The sequence below is a fragment of the Molothrus ater genome, chromosome 1, assembly GCF_012460135.2.
Source record: "Molothrus ater isolate BHLD 08-10-18 breed brown headed cowbird chromosome 1, BPBGC_Mater_1.1, whole genome shotgun sequence".
NCBI lineage: Eukaryota > Metazoa > Chordata > Aves > Passeriformes > Icteridae > Molothrus > Molothrus ater.
The window spans coordinates 83,009,432-83,027,900 of NC_050478.2; the positions used below are offsets into that span (position 1 = coordinate 83,009,432).

Sequence of the window (18,469 nt, forward strand, 5' to 3'; positions counted from 1 at the left end):
CTGTTCTATGTATTCCATAGCCTGTTTTATGTCTTTGTACTGTCCTAAAATACCACATCCCTGAAAGTGACATAAAGTATCACCATCATATAAAGAAAACCATATTTCACACATTATGGCTTCACTATTTCAAAATAACTCACTAAATTAGGCTGGTGGAATAATTCATACATTGTTAAAAAATGCTCATTTTTTCAGTCTCAGTTGGTCAGATAAAGTAACGCTTTCCAGTATTAATAACTAGGTCAGTGGAGCTCTGTTAGGTGGAGCAAATACTACTAAGGTTTATGGGGAAGTATGGTTAAAACATAAAATGAAATAGCAACCATTAACCTGTGTGGAGGAAAAAAAAGGTCTATTTAGTTTGTGCATGATTATCACAATATATTTTATTTCATGGAACTTGATAAGAGCATGTTTTTATTTGATGTTTACCTACTCTTTCTGTGATATTGCAGTGTCTTCTGTCTACAACAGCCTTTGGGCAAGGAATATTTTTCATTACATATTTTGAGGGCCAAGAAATAGGTAAGGTCTTTGGTTAGGAGAAAAGTTTTGTAATTATTATTTCAAAAACTACAGTTGGAAATGTTTTTCAATCTGTTCTGAAAAAATCTCTAATAAATTAATAAGCTGGAACAAGTTCAGGTATTATATTAATGGATGCAATCCTTTTTTTTAGTATTACGGCAAGAACAATATTCATAACAGTGGATGTTTCAAACTATTGAAAAATTGTCATAATGGTACAACAGTTTGTAAGAGTGGAAGAGACAGTTGCAGAATATATTACTTAAATTTCCCACCAGATGCTTCATCAAAATGACCCATCTTTTTTGAAGGAAGGGCAAAATGTGTTTTGGGAGAAACAACTTTCCTTGACAACTGCGGAAAAAGAATTGTAGAAGGAATATCATGATCCACTGTACTGCAAACAAAGTGGCATTTGCAGTTTAAAAAATGCAATTTTTAAAATAAATTTACAACTTTGTTGCTCTTGTTTTCAATTTAGCAGAATGGTAGCTTTCTGTAGCACTGGTGTTTGCACCTTCTTTTTTCCTTTAGTGTCTTCTGCAATGTAATAATCTTATGAAGCAATTATTCAGTGAGTTCATTCATGTTTACCTCTAAATGCAGTAAATGTACACTATGCTTCTTAGTTAGAATTCACAGATTTAAATCTTCAGATTTAGCATTGTAGAAATGATATTAAACTTTGTGTAATCCTTTTCTTTATATTAGTAGAGTGGCTCAAAGCCTGATTCATTTTGTCAGTGTTGTAGTTCTTTTTCTTTTGCCAAATTAAGGGCCAGCTAAAACTTCATAAACAACCCTTTCAACATCTTCTCTACATTATCCCAGCAGCACTGTCACCTGCTGTTCTAAACACAGGCTTATAGAGGCATAGTAATTTTTTTCTGTTCATTAGGATTTCTATTATTAACTATGGTTTGTCTTGTGCCAGTGCTTAAATGCCCAGAAGTGTGTTTGTGCCAGTTGTGTTTTGTTGATGTGTTTGTGCTCTTTAATGCTGTGTTGATCTAGCTTTGACCTTTAAAAAAATCATTATTATTACTACCAGGAATTCAGTGGGATAATGTGCACCAGTCAACGGCACAAGGAGGATACATGACCTTTGGATGGATGTGCTGGATGATGTTTTTTGACTCCATTTTATATTTTGTTGGTGGCTGGTATTTCAGCAATATTTTTCCTGGTAAGACCATGGGCTTGTTCTTATTTCATGTTTTTGAAGAATTTATTTAATATTATTCATCCATTAATGTCTTCACAATGTAAACATTCAGTCACCATAGGAAACACTTATTGTGGCATTGTCTTTCTTGGTTTTATGCAGATAAAACAAAAATATGTATTTTTCTGAGTTATGGTTCTGTTCTGCAAAACTGTCTTTCTTTAGGGACTGGGAAACAACATCTTCCTAAATATATAAATACTGACTAGTGCTAACACATGGACTAGAATTTGTAGCCAGGCATGAAATATCTTTCGTTTGCAGATGGGTATGACAAATATTTGATAGAATTAGGAATTTATTGGATCTTCACAGTAAGAGAGCTTAGTCTAGAAGCAAAATTTCCTGGAAAAATGGTGAATCTCCTCTCAGTACCTGGGCTGAAACCCATGAACAACAGCATGTTTCAGATCAAAAAAATTTCAGACAGCACAGTAACTGTATCTTGTTCCCAATCAGTCCATAGTCCAGTGTATAGAGAAAACAAATTGATTTTCAAGTATATTTTCAGAAAGTAGTGGTGTGGTTATTTAAATTTTTTCATTAACCAAGTTTTATAAGTCTTATTGAGTTGGTTGATGTATTTTGAATCATGGCCTCATGCCTCACTGTATGTTTTACCTTTCCTCTGATGATATATCTTTCCTCTGATTTGCATATGTCACTTTTTCTTCTGGCTACTTTGTATTTTTTGTTTATTAAATTAAAATTAAATTTTGCCTTGAAAGATAGGGGTGGGTGGAATATGCAACTGAATTTAAAAATCTTTATCTTGAATTGACACTTGCCCTTCAGTGTCCATGTAATGACACTCCAAACAGAGAGCGTGTGTATTGTGCGATGGGTATGTAATGCCTGAAAAGATCAGGCACTGCCAAAGATTAGTTTGTACATAGGACTGTGTTTTTGCCCTTTTTGTTTATGTGCCACAATAAGTGTTTCTTTTGGTGCCTGATTTGTTTGTGTGTTGCAGATATTAATGGAAGAAGTGGTGCAACGGACTATTTTTATAATAAAAAAAAGGCTCTTTCTCTTGGCAGGCTATTTGGTGCATTTTCTTCCCTATGGGTTGCAAGATTATGATAGGTCTATGATTCTGTTACACTTTGAAGCTGATTTGGAGATGGGGTAAAACATCACTGAGGCCTGATTAGTTTATGGAAGGACCTGGTTTTATGACCAAATGACTTTTTTACACTTTATTAACATTTTTAAGTAAAGAAAAGTATTTGGGCTAATTAAATGGTGTAACCAACTCATTGTAAGCAATAATAGGACACTTTAGTCTACAAACAGATGCAAAATGACTATAAACTTTTCAACAGTTTATATCATAATTCTAATATAGGAAAATTTGGATTGAAGAACCGGTGGTACTTTCCCTTTACTCTTTCCTACTGGAAGAACCTGTGTGGTACAGAGAGAAGCAAGAGACATTATCTGAATTCTAATATGTTTTTCTTCAATCAAAACTTCCAAGAAAAAGGTTTGTAGTAATAGAATTTGAACAATGGCTTTTTTTTCTGAATGATGTACTAGTCATAGTCAATCTGCTTTTATCATTGCTTGGTCCTGTATTATATGTTTAGAGCTTATCCCTTTCTCTCTTTCATTATATAATATATACTGTGAATATTATATAGTAAGTGTTTCACTTTGCTACCCCCTGTAATGATTGATTTATTCTGTGAAAACTATTGTACAGAAATATTTAAGAAAACTCTTTGAAAGATGTCAAATAAGTATCTCTTGGGTTCATCCTCTCCCAGTGTATTGCCACTTTGCATTGTTTGGATCTTTTGGAAGCCACTGAACCCTTTCATACTCTCAATGAATCCCAAATGTGCTGGACTTTATTAACTTTTTTTAAAATTTGCTTCTTGTTTCAGTGGAAAAATTAACTTTGTTCATTTCTTTCCCTTCTGTTTCTAATTTCCCTCTTTTATAATCACTGTTCTTTCTGTCTCTGCTTCTTAGCCATTTGTCTAGAAAGCTGTTATTGTACCTAATTTTTTTCCAGCATAGAGATAATTTCACTGCTCTTCTATGTATGTTCACTTGCTTACAATTAATTCAGATTTTTTAACCTTTTCCCCCCCTCTCCAGTTCCTTTAAGGATGTTCCCACATTTAGTTTAGGTTTTGGAAATGAAGGAGTAAGTCACTCTCACCTGCATTCCATCTTGGGCCTTAGAACAACATGATGGGTTGTTGTGCTTATTTTGGGAGTTCCAATGTCTTAGAAATTATTCAGTTGTCTGTAGCATAGGTGAAGAAGCTGAATAACTCAGCGCTTTTACATACAGGTGTCTCCTAGATTGGAGCAGACTTCAAAATGTCTTGAGGTTCATTTTTAACACTTGTGGAAAAATTATTTGTATGAGTTTTGTCTGAATTTCTGCAATTTGGAACAAGTCCATTTCGTTAACACAATTGTGTTTGGTTCTTACATAAAATGAAGCTTTCCCGTGTTTCCTGGGTTCACCACATAATGTGCAGAAAACAAAGATGTAAACTTCTCTGCCTGACCAGTTTTAGTGTGGTTTCTGGCTCAAGTTATTTAAGCAATTTCCTCATGCCATGTGGTTGATAGCAAACTGTGTGTGAATGGTAACACTGTCTGCAGCAAAGGAGCTTGCTGTCCTTTAAAAGAATTGTGTGCCGTTGTACCGACAATAGGATAAATGCAGCCATGAAGGATTTTCTAGGAAGAGCAAAGTGACTTGTTTCCAGGCAATTTCTTCCCTTGTTCCATACAGCCCAGGTAAGAGCTGGTCCCAGGGGCATGGAGAACATTTAGGAAATCGGAGGTGTGTGAGGGAAGAGCTGGGAGTGTAGGTCCTACCAGCTGGAACTACAACTGCAACAGGGCTGGCAGTGACCAGGGTGCTGTGTTCCCACTTGGAGCTCCCCTTTGGAGAAGTCTCAGGGTAATCAGTTCAGTGCTGCAAGTAACTTGGAGCTCTCTTTCTTGAGTCTTTCCTGAGCTGCATTGTCTGACGCCCCTCTGCTCTTGAATGCTTTTTTGTTAATTTAAAGGATGCAAATTTAGGAAACAGCAGAGAGGTTCCTAGAAGAGAGGTGCATGGGTAGGAGATCTTAGTAGTGTCACAACTGCTGGTAGTATCTTGCTAGCAAGTGACCTCAAGTTTAGAATGAATTTTTGCCAGAAGCTTAAAATTGAGTGTGAAAGCAGCAAAACAACTTCTTCATTCACAGCGTAAACAAACCAATCTTTGAAATAATTATGTTTTTTAAAATTTATAATTTGATTTATATTATTCAAGCTTTTCATGTAGAGGTTAATTCTCTCTTCTTGTAATGTTTGCATTTTATTTACGTAAAAGTATTGCAAAGAATATAACTATAAACCATAAATATCTTATGTGTATGTATATGCATAGAATAATTCTCTCTTCTCATAATTCTCAGGCATAAAAGTTTGTTTCTTTGGATTAACATTGCAATCTGGCTTGCCTTTGCTTAAAAATAAAATAAACCAACTCACTGCCAGATCTCTAAGTAGTAATGAGTCAATAAAATATTAAACATGAATAATGTAATGGGGCTGCTGGTTGACTGTGCTCTTGTTTGGAAAGTAGTGCAAACCTGACATGGAAAGGAAGGCAACTTCATTGGTGTCACATGGCATCTCAATTTGCTGAGGATATTACCTCACAGCAAGAACACTGTTGGATATCTGCTTGCCTTGAGCACCTTGAATTATGCTTGGACTAGGCTGCTGCTCTGAATAGTTTCAGAGATCTGCTTTGCTTAGTTGACTGAGGGGGATTGAGGAGATTAACTGCCTGTGCCTGTGACTATTATGTCAATATTGTGTGCCTGAAACTGGATGACATATATGAAGTAGCTTACACAGTTAGAATATTCTAATGCTTATGGACATAAAAAATGATTCAAGTAATGTTATTATAAGTATTTTTTTACTAGAAATAAAATATAGCAACCATTTTATGACTTTATCAAGATATATATAGACATGCACATAACTCGGCGTAACAAATGGGCCAAATTCTTAGCGAATATTAATTGGCATGGTATCTTTCATTTCAGTGTAGTTTGTGTCAGTTCAGTCAATTTGAATGTCTGTTCTAGGCCTTGGTAAATGATAGCAGAAGTTAACTAATTTTGTTATTCCTTTTATGCACAAACACATGTTTAGATTCAGCAACCTGCTTGTTCTGCTACTCTTCCCCACGCAGACCCAGCACCTCAGGGATGGAAAGTCCCTTGCACTGAAGGAGCCACCACCATTGGTGTTGTGCTGCTGTCCCTCACCAAAGAGCACATGGATGGTCAAAAGGCTGCTGTTAAAGATCTCAACCTCACTTTCCATAAGGGCCAGATAACAGCACTCCTGGGACCTAATGGAGCTGGAAAGACAACAGTTATGTAAGCCTGACTTTTAATGCTATTACTCTGATCTCTGCTATGCTTTTTCAGTTTAAAATTTTGTGAACTGTTTGCTATGCTTTTTTTTTCCCCCCCAAATAAATATTTGATAAACTCCCCAAAGCACATGGAAAGTGAAGGTTGTACATATCTATGACGAAAGGAATGTAATGAGTAGAGAACTGAGTCCTCTGTGCCACCAGAACCATAATATGATACCCCAGGAACTGCTTAAGCAGGACTTGGGCATGTCTGGTTGGAGATGTGTCCAGACATCTTGAAGGAGTGTTCTTTTTTGGCAACCTATATTTACTCATCTCATGAAGAGTGTGGAATTTTATGGTGTTTTTGTCCCTAGAAGTTGCAGGGGACTTTCTTGGAAGTTGACCAAAAATGACAGTAATAAAATGAAAAATGACCTTAGAAATGTCTCAACTAAGAAGCTTATGTTTTTACCTTTCTGTTAGCTATAATCAGCTTTCATCAAGCCAGTGACACAGAATGGGACCTAACTGGGAAATAGTCCTCACAGAATACCCATGTAGAAAAGGAAACAACCACCTGTTATATTTGATTGGGGGAAAAAAAAAAAGATTTTGCTCTGGAAGAAGGGAAATTAAGAACTCTTGAGATCATGTTCAAAAAACAAAACAAAAAACACACCAACAAACAAACCAACCAAAAAAATCTCCAAACCCAAAAAGCCACCAAAATAAAAAAGTAGCTAAATCCAAACCCAAAACATTAGTGATGTCTCTACAACTATACTTGATTGAATTGGTGTTACTCTAAGGATGCCTCAGGATATCTAAGCGATGAACTAATTGCATGTTATCTTGCTGATTTTTTTTCTTTTCTTATATCAGATCCCTGTTGACTGGTCTGTATCCACCGAGCTCTGGCACCATTATTGTTGATGGGAAGGACATACGGACAGAGCTGGCTGCCATCAGGGCAGAGCTGGGTGTTTGTCCCCAGTACGATGTCCTATTCAACACGCTTACGGTGCGAGAGCATCTCCTGCTTTACGGCTCAGTGAAGGCACCCGGGTGGACAAAAGAACAGTTGGATGAGCAAGTCAGTGGGTGAGTTTTCCTTCCTTTTCTTGAAATCTGTCAAGTAATTGGTAATGACTGTTGCAAGCCACCCAAATAAAAAAGAGAAAATGCAAAACTTACAAGGGAAAAACAATGGAAGCTGCAGGGTTTTGTGAGTTTTTGTCACATTTCATGTTCTGAAATCATGACTTGAAAATAAATTTCCTGGTGCCTAACTATTACTTGAATATATTTGTAGAGGGAACTGTCAATTGTTAAAACTGTCAACTGTTAAAAACCTGGTATACAGAACCATCAAATAATGATGTTTTCACTGGAGTGGAGGTGCTTAGCCTTGTAAAAGTTGCAGGGGTTCCACCTCATGCTGTCTGCCTTACTTCTATCCTTGATGGAGAAGCAGATAGAAAAAAAACTGCAGTGCTTACCCCGAGTTTTTAAATAAATCAACAAAATTACTTTATATATTCATTATCCTGTATTCCTTCACCTGCAGCAGAAGAAAGGTTAGAAAACCAGAAAATCCAGGTAAAGGCAGTGATTGCTACAAATATTTTTAAATAAGCCACCTCATTTTCCTTTGCCAAATCCAGCCTTGAAATGTTTTTAAGAAATGATGAGGTTTAAAAATGAAAAATACAATAGCAAAAATAAGTCAGAGCTCTGACATGAACTCAGAGGATTTACCAGTTGTCAGGTGAAAAACATTTGCTAGTGTTTTTGTGCTGATACTTCTTCAATATAGGACTATTTTTTAGTCCTATATTGAAGTCCTAGATATTAATTTTTTCTAGTGTATATTAAAGTAACTAGTAAACTCTACAAGCTGAAATCTGGTTCATTAATAGCAAACTGCATTTATTCTACTTCAGAAATAAAAGGTATGCTTTTCAAACAGTGTGGAAGTGTAAAAAGTCTGTATTTACCTTCTGACTCATGCTAGACTCTGAGAAGGGCTGGGCATTTCCATGCTTCAATGGAAAAAAATGTCAAGTTGATGAGACTCTTCCTTAGCTGTACAATCAGGCATATGTAGAGGCATTTGCGGCAGAGCGGCTTTCCTTTTTGGTAGCAATCACAAAAGGCTGTTACTTTTAAATTTGGATCTGAACAAACTCAGGTGTGGACACCCTGTTCTCTCCAGAAACAACAGAAGGAATTCTCTAGAATTACAGAGACAAAACAAACTTAGTAAATGGTTTAAAATTGATGCAAAATAATGTTCTGTATCTTAATGTACTTAAACTGCAGAATTGTAATTCTAGCAGCAGTCCGTCGTACTAATGGCACATGAGAACACTCAGAACTCTGCAGACCTTGCTAGTAAGAAAAATTATTTTTAAAAGACTTCAGAGAAATTGGAAAGGCAACAAAAGAATGAAGCAAAAGAGCTTCATTTTATTAGCTAAAAGAGCAGGCTTCTAAAGAGATTAAGAATAATTTTTCTCACTATATATCTATAGAACAGCTATTGAAATGTGTTTTCTTAAAAATGAGAAATTTCTCTTAATGAAATTTCTCTTAAAAATTTCTCTTAAAAATGAGACATTTACTCTCAGGGTAAATGTCATTGCTTACAGACTGCATATTCACTGAAATGATTCAGGAGTTTAGCTTAGGACTGTTGAGCCTTCTATGTCTTGCTTGCCAAGCTTATAGCAGCTGAAAGCTCTTAGGTCAGTGACTGTATTCTCAGTGTGATGAAAAATAAGTTAAAGGTCTTATAGTGTTGCCTTTATTAATCATGTTTCCATACCATGCTCAGATGCAAGACCAGCATCTTGCAAGGGCAAAGGCTGAATTGGAAACATCTGTAAGATATCTCCCAGTCCTTAACATAGGAATTAGATTAAATTTGGCTACATAATATTATTCTACTCAGGGATCTCTAATCAGTTTATTTCCCAAAAGTAGCAGTCTTTATTATTATTTAGAGGGGTTATAATCTGTAGTTTGCTGAAGTTGTTGGACAAATTAGTATTAATTTTATTATCTTTAATTTAAAATTTTCCTTTTCAATATTATTTAAAATCTGTGCATCTGAGGATGATAAGCATTTATGCTTTGTAGGTAGATTTTTTTTTCCTATTTGTTTTTGATACCAAAGTATATCATCAGACAGAGGTAGCAATTTTATTGCTTTCCATTTACAATGAATTTTCAGTACTTGTTCTCTGAGTGGACAGAATGTGACTAGAAAGCATTTTCAAATTGGTCCTGTTTCTGTATTCCTATTTAAGAGCTCTGGAAGATGTGGATTTATCCCAGCATCAGTACAAACCTGTTGGAGCCCTTTCTGGGGGAATGAAAAGGAGGTTGTCAATTGCCATCTCCTTTATTGGAAACTCAAAGACAGTTGTTCTGGATGAGCCCACCAGTGGCATAGATCCGTGTTCTCGCCGTAGTATCTGGGATGTTCTTCTGAAGTACAAAACTGGTACAAAGTTCATGCACATCGTTTGCTTCTTATTTTCTTTTCTGTATTTTTTTTTCAATAAATTTAAACTGGATAGTCAAAGTGTACTCAAAATATTATCAAAAGCTAAATACATTCATTTCTGAGGAAACATTAAGTTGATTTTGGTAACTTTAAGGCAAGTCAAATGGTATTACAAGAATTATCCACTATTGCACAGAAAGACGCCCAATCTTAAAGACTGAGCTTAGTCCTAAGTCCTGTCCTGATGTTTCTCCCCTTTCTTCAGCTTCCCAAAATTGCTTTCTGGTTTCCATTTCCTGTTTTGCATATACCTGTATATAGATGCTTATATACTTCTAATAAAAATATATTCATTGTCAGTCTGCTACACTAATTCTAAAATTGATGGTCGGAAGCAAACTCTTCAGCTAGTGAGCAATCAATTAGCTGTAGTAACTCACATCAAGTGATCCATTGAAAGAGACACTGCTGTTATGTCATTTTAAGGAATTTCTTAAGCTTTTAGAACAGCTGGAGGTTCTAAAGCCTTAATACTCTTCGCTAAGGATAAAACAGGGCAAAGTTTAGAACTGAATGTAACTCAATTTGTAATTCTGACAGCATATTTTGTTTGTGTAGTAAAGATTTTAAAGAGTCCTGAAAATATGTTGCCCCAAGGCTAAAGGACCCTTGTGAGGGGTTTCTCTGGAAACCAGGTTTTGTAGACATGTACCAATCTTTGTCATGCAGGTTGCACTCTGATCTTTACCACTCACCATCTCGATGAGGCCGAGGTGCTCAGTGATCGCATTGCCATCCTGCAGCGAGGCCAGCTGAGGTGCTGTGGCTCTCCCTCTTATCTGAGGGAGACATATGGCCAGGGACACAGTCTAACACTCATAAAAAAGGTAAGTTAAAAATGTACTGTACTGAACTCGAGAGTGCCTATCAAGTACAGTTTAAGGGAGATGTATGTCCCTGCAAGGAAGTAATATGTTTAGTAATAGGATTATTAGAGAACCAGCAAAACATGTTTTTATTGGCTTCCTTGGTTGTTTTGGGTGGATGGTATTATTATTGCTATTCAGATGGATGCAACAGCATCTTTGAAAATGCCCAGTTTCAGCTAAATACTGATACCTTGTCTCACTGCCCTTTATTCCTGAGAGGTAGTCTCTGTATCCCAGCTGTGATGCAGTTTCATTAGTGGACTTTTTCCTGTATGAATTCTAATATTGAGACCAATACTTCTGGTAATATTTAATTTTTTCTGCATTATTATCTTTCTTTCTTTATAGCCCTCTGTGTTTGAAATCCAGGACCCTAAGCACATTGTTCAGGTCACTTCTCTGGTACAGACCCACATTCCAGAAGCCTTCTTGAAAGATAACAGTGGGACTGAGCTGACCTATGTGATCCCAGAAAGGGCAGATAAGACCTCTTTTAAAGGTCTTTTCCAAGCTTTAGATCAAAGCCTTCAGCATCTACATGTGACTGGCTATGGCATTTCTGACACAACTTTGGAAGAGGTACTTGTAGTTTTTCTGTGTAATGACATTTTCTTGGTTAGAGAATCTTGATTGTATCTTTTATATTGCACAATTTCTTGTGAGAAGCACATTTTCAAAAAAACCCAAAAAACAAACACAAGCAAACAAACAAACAAAACCTCCCAAATCAGTTAAAATCTATACTGTGTAGTTTTGCTTTGCTCTTAATTTCAGCACCCACTCTACTATGGCATATTTTTTTCTTCTAAGAATCTAATGTGAAGACTGATGAACTGTGTAACCCTTAAATGTTTTTTTCTGCATTAACTTAAGGGAAATGTAACGTGTCGTTGACATTGAGAAGCAGTGTTGTCCTAAGCCCATAGCATTGGAACAAACTTTGGGCTTTCAAGTCTGGTGATTCAGCTCAGGTGACTCTTTGGACTGAAAAAAAAATGCTAAGAATACATTTCAACTTACTAGTTCTGAAGCTTAGATCTTAGCCAAACTGTATGATGAAGTACCTAAAGAATATTTTTTGTGTATACTGGGAGACAAAGTCTTTGATATAAGTATACATCAACATATATACACACATATATGTACATGTATATGTGTGTATATACTAAATGGATCAGAGGAAGAGAGTCTGTTATGCATCTTCATAATTCTGAATTTAGCTCTGTGTAAATAGCCATGTCAGCAAGTGGTTATTTCTTTTTGACTTTTTTTTACCCTATTTATAATTTCGAAATGACAAGATTCCCTAAACCACCACTATCCAAGTACTGTACTATAGATCCTTTAGAATAATTTTTTTTCACTTCAAGTGATGATAGGAGGCTAATGTCTCCTAGCATACATAATTTACAACTTTAATAAACATTTTATTTAATCTTATGAAGTAAATTAGGTTCATTGTGATACAATTCTATGAGGCAAGTAAAAAAATATTGAAAAGTTTTTATTTTCATATAGAAGATGGATGATTAAGATGGTATAAGTAATAATATTGTTCACTGCCAACATTATAGATTTGGAGGTAATGTATATATTAAGAATACTTTTGGGTTACATCCCCACGAGATAACACAAGACTTTCCAGAGCTGACATGTATAAAGTAAATGTGAAGTTGTCATGATATGAGGATGATTCTTCAGTGAGCTGAATCTATGACTCAGTTGAGAGCTTGCTTTTGGCTGTTTTGTGAAGGGGAAGTTTAAAACATCTGTAAATGTGTATTAGATATTAATGTATCATTCTTCAGCTTGAAGATTTAATGCATTAATTTGGGTTGATTTCTGTCATCTCTGCATCTCATCATTAATTGTCATTACAACCTAAATTCTCTATTATCTTATCAAAAGCCACTTTGCATTGGGAACTAAAAGGATAGCACATAATAGCACTATTTATTCAAACAATTCAATCTGGAAATGAAGAACCTTGGTCTTAAAGGAAGAAATGTATTATAATTTTTTTTGTTCTTTCTTTTTGTCCTCTTATACACTCACCATTATTGTTTTTAATTTTGAGGGACACTCACACTCTCTAAAAATTGCATTCACTGAGGGAAAATAGACTTCCATTCATATTTCAACGGAATCTTAAAGTGCTAACAGTTTCTGACACCTTTAAATATCACTAATTTAAATTTGCTCTTATTTAGGCTTTAGATATCTTTTCCAACCATTTGTATTTGTATATTTTATAATATTTGTACTCCAAAGTGTTGGTAGAACCAAAAGGAGAGTAGAAGGCTAGTTAATTAAATTAAGCATATACTAAGAGCTCTCTGGAGGATGCTTTTTCACTTTCTGGCAACTCTGGAGATTTCAAAGGTTATTGCTTTCTTGCTTTTCTTTGAGGGGAGAACAAAACAATTGTAACTTCTTTTCAAAACAAGATGTTTCAAAATTTTTTAATTGAGTACTGATTTTAAATTATTTTCTTTTGAAATTATCTGAGAGTTTGCATCAAAACATTCCAGGGAAAGGCATATACCTCCTTGAAATGATGTGCACCTTCTAGTGAGATGCAGGGTGCTCCAACACGTTCTGGTGATGGCACAACCACATTAATCTATTTCACTGTAATATTGTCATTTGGCTAGACTTGTTTCCTCGAGGACAGAAAGCACTTTTTGTCCTTGACAAGTCCTTAGTCAGATATAGACTTGCTAGTCAAAACAGAAATTAAATAGAATTTAATTCAGAGAATTACAGTGTGACAGTGTTCGCAGGGGTATGAGGATGAGGGAAGAGATGAGGATCTGACTCCATGTTTCAGAAGGCCTGATTTATTATTTTATGATATATATTATATTAAAACTATACTAAAAGAATAGAAGCAAGGATTTCATCAGAAGGCTAGCTAAGAATAGAAAAAGAAGGAATGAAAACAAAGGCTTGTGTCTCGGACAGAGAGTCTGAGCCAGCTGACTGGGTAGAAACAACTGCATGAGACCAATCACAGATGCACCTGTTGCATTCCACAGTAGCAGATAACCATTGTTTACATTTCGTTCCTGAGGCTTCTCAGGAGAAAAAATCCTAAGGATTTTCAGAAAATATCATGGCTACATTACAGAATTTTACAGAATATTCTGGGTTAGAAGGGACCCAAAAGGGTCATCAAGTCCAGGTCTTAAGAGAATGGCCCACATGGGGATTCACCCCACAACCTTGCTGTCATTAACACCATGCTCTGACTAACTGAGCAAGCAGGAATTTCTAGGGCATGTGGGGAGAAGATGCTCTGCTGAGGTCTAGAATATGCCTTCATTTAGATGTAGCAAGAACACACTGTCTCTTTGTCATGGTGCCTAATCCTGACTTTTCCATACCTGTGTGTTTCAGTAGGTACTCACTCTGTTTATAACATTGTTAGGCTAACGCCACTTCTGTTCACAATATCTGGTTCAACATCAGGTAAATTATCATATCTTCTGTACAATGTAGTTCCTAATGATTCCTATTCTTAAGAGGATATTTGAAAACTGGATACCATGGGAGGAATGGGCAATGCAGGTGGCCCTCTGCCTTTATAGCTCTATCAGAGTATCTGTCAATGAAGCTACAACAGACAGAGAATGTATTAGAAAAGCATTTGGTGGGTTTGTTTAATTTTTTTAAGGTCTAACTACATCCTCTCTACAGTGACTTAATGAGATTAAATAAGCAAATGTGTCTGCAGCTATTTTAGCACTGAAGTAAAAATATGCAGGCAACATTCTGTAGTGTAGGCGCTGTCCTAGCCACAGATATGTAGTTTGTGGTTTCACCAAGTGGCTGACACACCTGAAGGACACGATGCCATCTGGAGGGAGCTAGACAGGATCAAGAATTGGGCCCGTGGGAATCTCTTGAGGTTTAACAAGACCAAGTTCAAGGTGCTGCCCCTGGGTCGGGGCAACCCCCAGTACCAACACAGGCTGGGGATGAACACGTCAGAACAGCCCTGCCCAGAAGATTTTGGAGTGCCGGTGGATGAGAGATTGAACATGGCCCAGCAATGTGACTCAGAGTCCAGAAAGCCAAAGGTGTCCTGAGCTGCATCCAAAGCAGCATGGCCAGCAGGGTGAGGGAGGGGATTCTGCCCCTCTGCTTTGCCCTGGTGAGACCCCACCTGCAGCGCTGCACCCAGCTCTGGGGTACCCAGCACATGAGGGACAGGGACCTGTTGGAACGAGTCCAGAGGAGGCCACCAAGGTGAATAGATGGATGGAGAACCTCTCCCCTGAGGAAAGGCTTGAGAGAGTTAGGATTGTTCAGCTGGGAGAGGAGAGGGCTTTGAGGTGACCTAATTGTGACCTTCTGTACCTGAAGGGAGCCTATGAGACAGAGAGGGACTTTTCACAAGAGCATGCAGTGACCGGACATGGGGCAGTAGGTTTAAATTAGACATTAGGAAGAAATTCTATTTTGTGAAGGTGGTGAGGCAGTGTATTGGGTTGTCCAGAGAAGCTCTGGATGTCCCATCCTTGGAACTGTTCAAGACTAGGCTGTATGCAGTTCTGAGGAATCTGGTCCACTGGAATATGTTCTTGTCCGTGGCAGAGGAGTTGAAAATAGACGATTTTGAAGATCCCTTCAAACACAGGGCTTTCAGTGATTCTGTGATTCAGTTGTTGCAGTTTAGTTTGGTTTGTTTGACAGAATTGGTGTTCATAGCTGTCATCAAACAGGTCCAAGAAAACAAATTAGAATGTGGCTTTAGACTGTCAGGATCTGCCTCCAGGGTCTAATACAGAAATATCAGGCCAGAAATTTCTGGTCTTGCAGTTGTTAATGGCCAAAGTTGCTCCCTGAAAGCTGGCAGGTAACAAATGCAATCAATAACCACTGTTAAATGGCAATTATATTGACTAAGCAAAATATGGTTTTTGTAACAGTCAGACGTTAGAAAGTCAAGAAATATCTTTCAAGAGCTATAAAGTACTTCACATTGACTGGTTTTTATTGTCTATTGTATGAGCTCCTTGGAAACAAGGAATTCTTTGTTATAGCTGAGATCAGATTCTTTTGTGGGAAGAAATAAATGGTTTCTTAATGATTTCTGAAAGTTGCACTCTGGGTATAATCTGTCTTGCAGCTCCACCCAAACAGAGAGGTAAGAGCAAAAGAAAACTTTGATCAAGACAAAGAAAAAAATTTGGTTGTTCTTTTTCTGTTTACTTTGAGATGCTCATGGTACCTGTATTTTCTGTAAATTTTTATTTTTTTTTCTTTTTACTTGAGGTTCTTAGATCACTATTTAAATTGCAGTTCAGGTTAAGATAAGAAAATGTTACTTGTGTTTTTATTTTGAGCTTACAAGAAGTGGGGAGTGTGTGAATAAGGCTCATTATGAAAGCTTCTGCAAGGCTGAGGTACGGATAAATGGAATGCATGTCTATGAAATTCAACAGGCTTTATGTGGACAGAACTGTGAAACACGTTTAAGGAAGAAATAGTAGGTTGGACACACATCTGTTAGGGAAAGTGTATATAGCATTTAAATAGACCTCATGATTATGAAGTTGGTGAATTCTGCTGGGTTTTTATAATTTTAACTATAAGTCCCTTCTGACATGCATTCTCCTACTTTAGAAAAATCAATCCTTTCAATTTCAAGCTAGTGCATAGTTTTAGATTGTTGCTTTTATAGAAAAGTAATTTCAGTTTTTCTCATGGCGATTTTAGGTAACAGGATCCTATAATCTCTATCCAATTTGGGGTTTGCAAGCTAATGTTTTGCTACTAAACTCACATTGTTGCCCAGTCTCCTCTGCAATATTAGTTTTACAAGACTTTGTTCACCTTGGCTGTCTCTGATGATTGCCTTGTCCTTTATATGTCTTTCAGTAACGTTATTGTCCATGTGCTTGCACATATCTGGCACGTTTTCTGAGTGTCCCTAGACATTGTGAATTCCCTGGAATCTGTAGGTTCTCAGCTCTGTAGGATTTTGTACATTAGATTTAGATGCTCTAGTACAACTAGAACTCTTTGGTAACAGTTCTAGTTGTGCCCATAGATTTCTAGCTGGAGAATCAGAAGAGAGTTAAGCTGTTTCCTTGGTAGAAACTGCAGTAACTGAGCTCCAAAATGTACCAAGGCTTAGGGGCATAAAAAGCCAATCAAGGGCAGACAGTCTATTGAAAAATCTTTGCAGATAAAAGTGTTCATAGGTCAGCAATGTTTTGCATGGATTTTTGCATCTATTGACATTTATTTCATTTTCCTTATCCCCAAGATTTTAACTGGAGCGCTTGACTAATTTTATAGTAATATTCTAGTAAGGTGTTTACAGCAGTCAGTAATAATTTCTGACAGTCTGGATGGTTTAGAATATATATATATATATATATATATGTAAAATAGTTTTAGAAAATCAATTGATTCTAAAGTACTTTTTCTAAAGTACTTTTTTCTACTTTCATGAAAGGTTTTTCTGAAGCTGCTGCAGGACTCGGAGAAGATGCCCTATGTTCCACAGGCAGCACACCTAGACCATACAAATGGTGCTGAACCAGTCCGTAAGTACACAATGATGTGCCTTCTGAAGCAACTAGATTTATAGAGATCAAAACCACAAATGTAAACACACACAAAGTTCCCAAAAGTGAGGAATGCGCAAGCAAATGGAGAATACTTCTTGCTGCCATCTGGTAATTTCTTTTTTGTGTGTCTGCCTCGGGAAGTAGTTTTTCTGTGTCTGCTGTGATTTACCTCTATCTCTTCACAGTCATCTTCCCACCCTTTTGTGGACACATGCGTTCTCTCACTGCAGCAGCATTGACTTACTGCTTTGTACCAGTCCCTGGAAACTAATTATCCCCTTTGTCTCATACTGAAAATGGATAAATATTACAGACATATACCACAGGTATAAAATCTCTACACTCTAAGAAAAGTACATTCATGTTCATCCACATACAATTCAAAGGAAGAAATAAAAAGCTGGTTCCCCTTGGAGTAGATAATTCATCTTCTTAAGTCCCATGTTATTTTAGGTTCCTTTACATCTTGTTTTAAGGAAAAACCCTTCATATTTCTCTTTTTTTGCCCTGCAAGCCTGGGAGGAGGTCCTTCCAAGTGCTTCTGAAAATGCAGGAAGATTTTTCTCTTTTAAAAATTCTCTTCATAAGAAGAATGACTAATCATCACTAATGATCATAAGGTGATGCCATTATAAAATCCAAGACTCAAGTTCTCTAATGTCAGTGCCCATCAAGTTGATAAATGTTTTCACATTGGTTCTGGGATTTTCATGCTTCTATACTTACCCTGTTTCTATTTGAAGATTGACATTTAGATTATAGTTTTCTTTGGTTAGATGTCAAGAACTTTGTTCTATGTGCAATACTTTTCATTTTGTTTTTATAAAGTACAGACATAGGAAAGCCCTGATCTGTGGACCCTTAATGTTACTGTAACAGAAATAACAATTTTCAGCCAAGCTTTCTTTATTTGTTGAGATAAATTCAATTGAATCTGCCAGTAATAAGTAATCATTGCCAAAAATGGTGGTCTAAGGTGAGACCTTTTCTCACAAAGTGCAAGCTTGAATAGTTGACTTTTTCCACAGGGTATGTTTGCTGGGCTATTCCATCTTGAATCAGTGAAGATGTAAGTGTATAAAACTCAAACAACCACACTAAGCAAATAAAATTGCCACTTTTTCAATGGTGAGAATGAGACTTCTCTTCAAAACACAGTTTTGAATATCTCTTATTTTATAAGGGTCAATTTATTTATTCAAGATTCAGCTAGGACATCTGAACTAGTTTCAAATCATAACAATCTATCTTTTCCACATTACATTTTCATTAAAGAGTAAGATTTACAGTTCC

General features: G+C 36.5%; 1 protein-coding gene across 1 annotated transcript in view; it reads left to right on the forward strand.

The window, feature by feature from the left end:
* Positions 1 to 18,469, forward strand: part of ABCA13 (ATP binding cassette subfamily A member 13) — a 170,186-nt gene that overhangs the window by 66,366 nt on the left and 85,351 nt on the right. Inside the window, 9 exon segments of the mRNA XM_054515921.1 lie at positions 459 to 528; positions 1,583 to 1,717; positions 3,105 to 3,242; positions 5,979 to 6,168; positions 7,035 to 7,253; positions 9,464 to 9,660; positions 10,393 to 10,550; positions 10,941 to 11,171; positions 17,062 to 17,152. Coding sequence (XP_054371896.1) covers positions 459 to 528; positions 1,583 to 1,717; positions 3,105 to 3,242; positions 5,979 to 6,168; positions 7,035 to 7,253; positions 9,464 to 9,660; positions 10,393 to 10,550; positions 10,941 to 11,171; positions 17,062 to 17,152 — 1,429 coding nt within the window.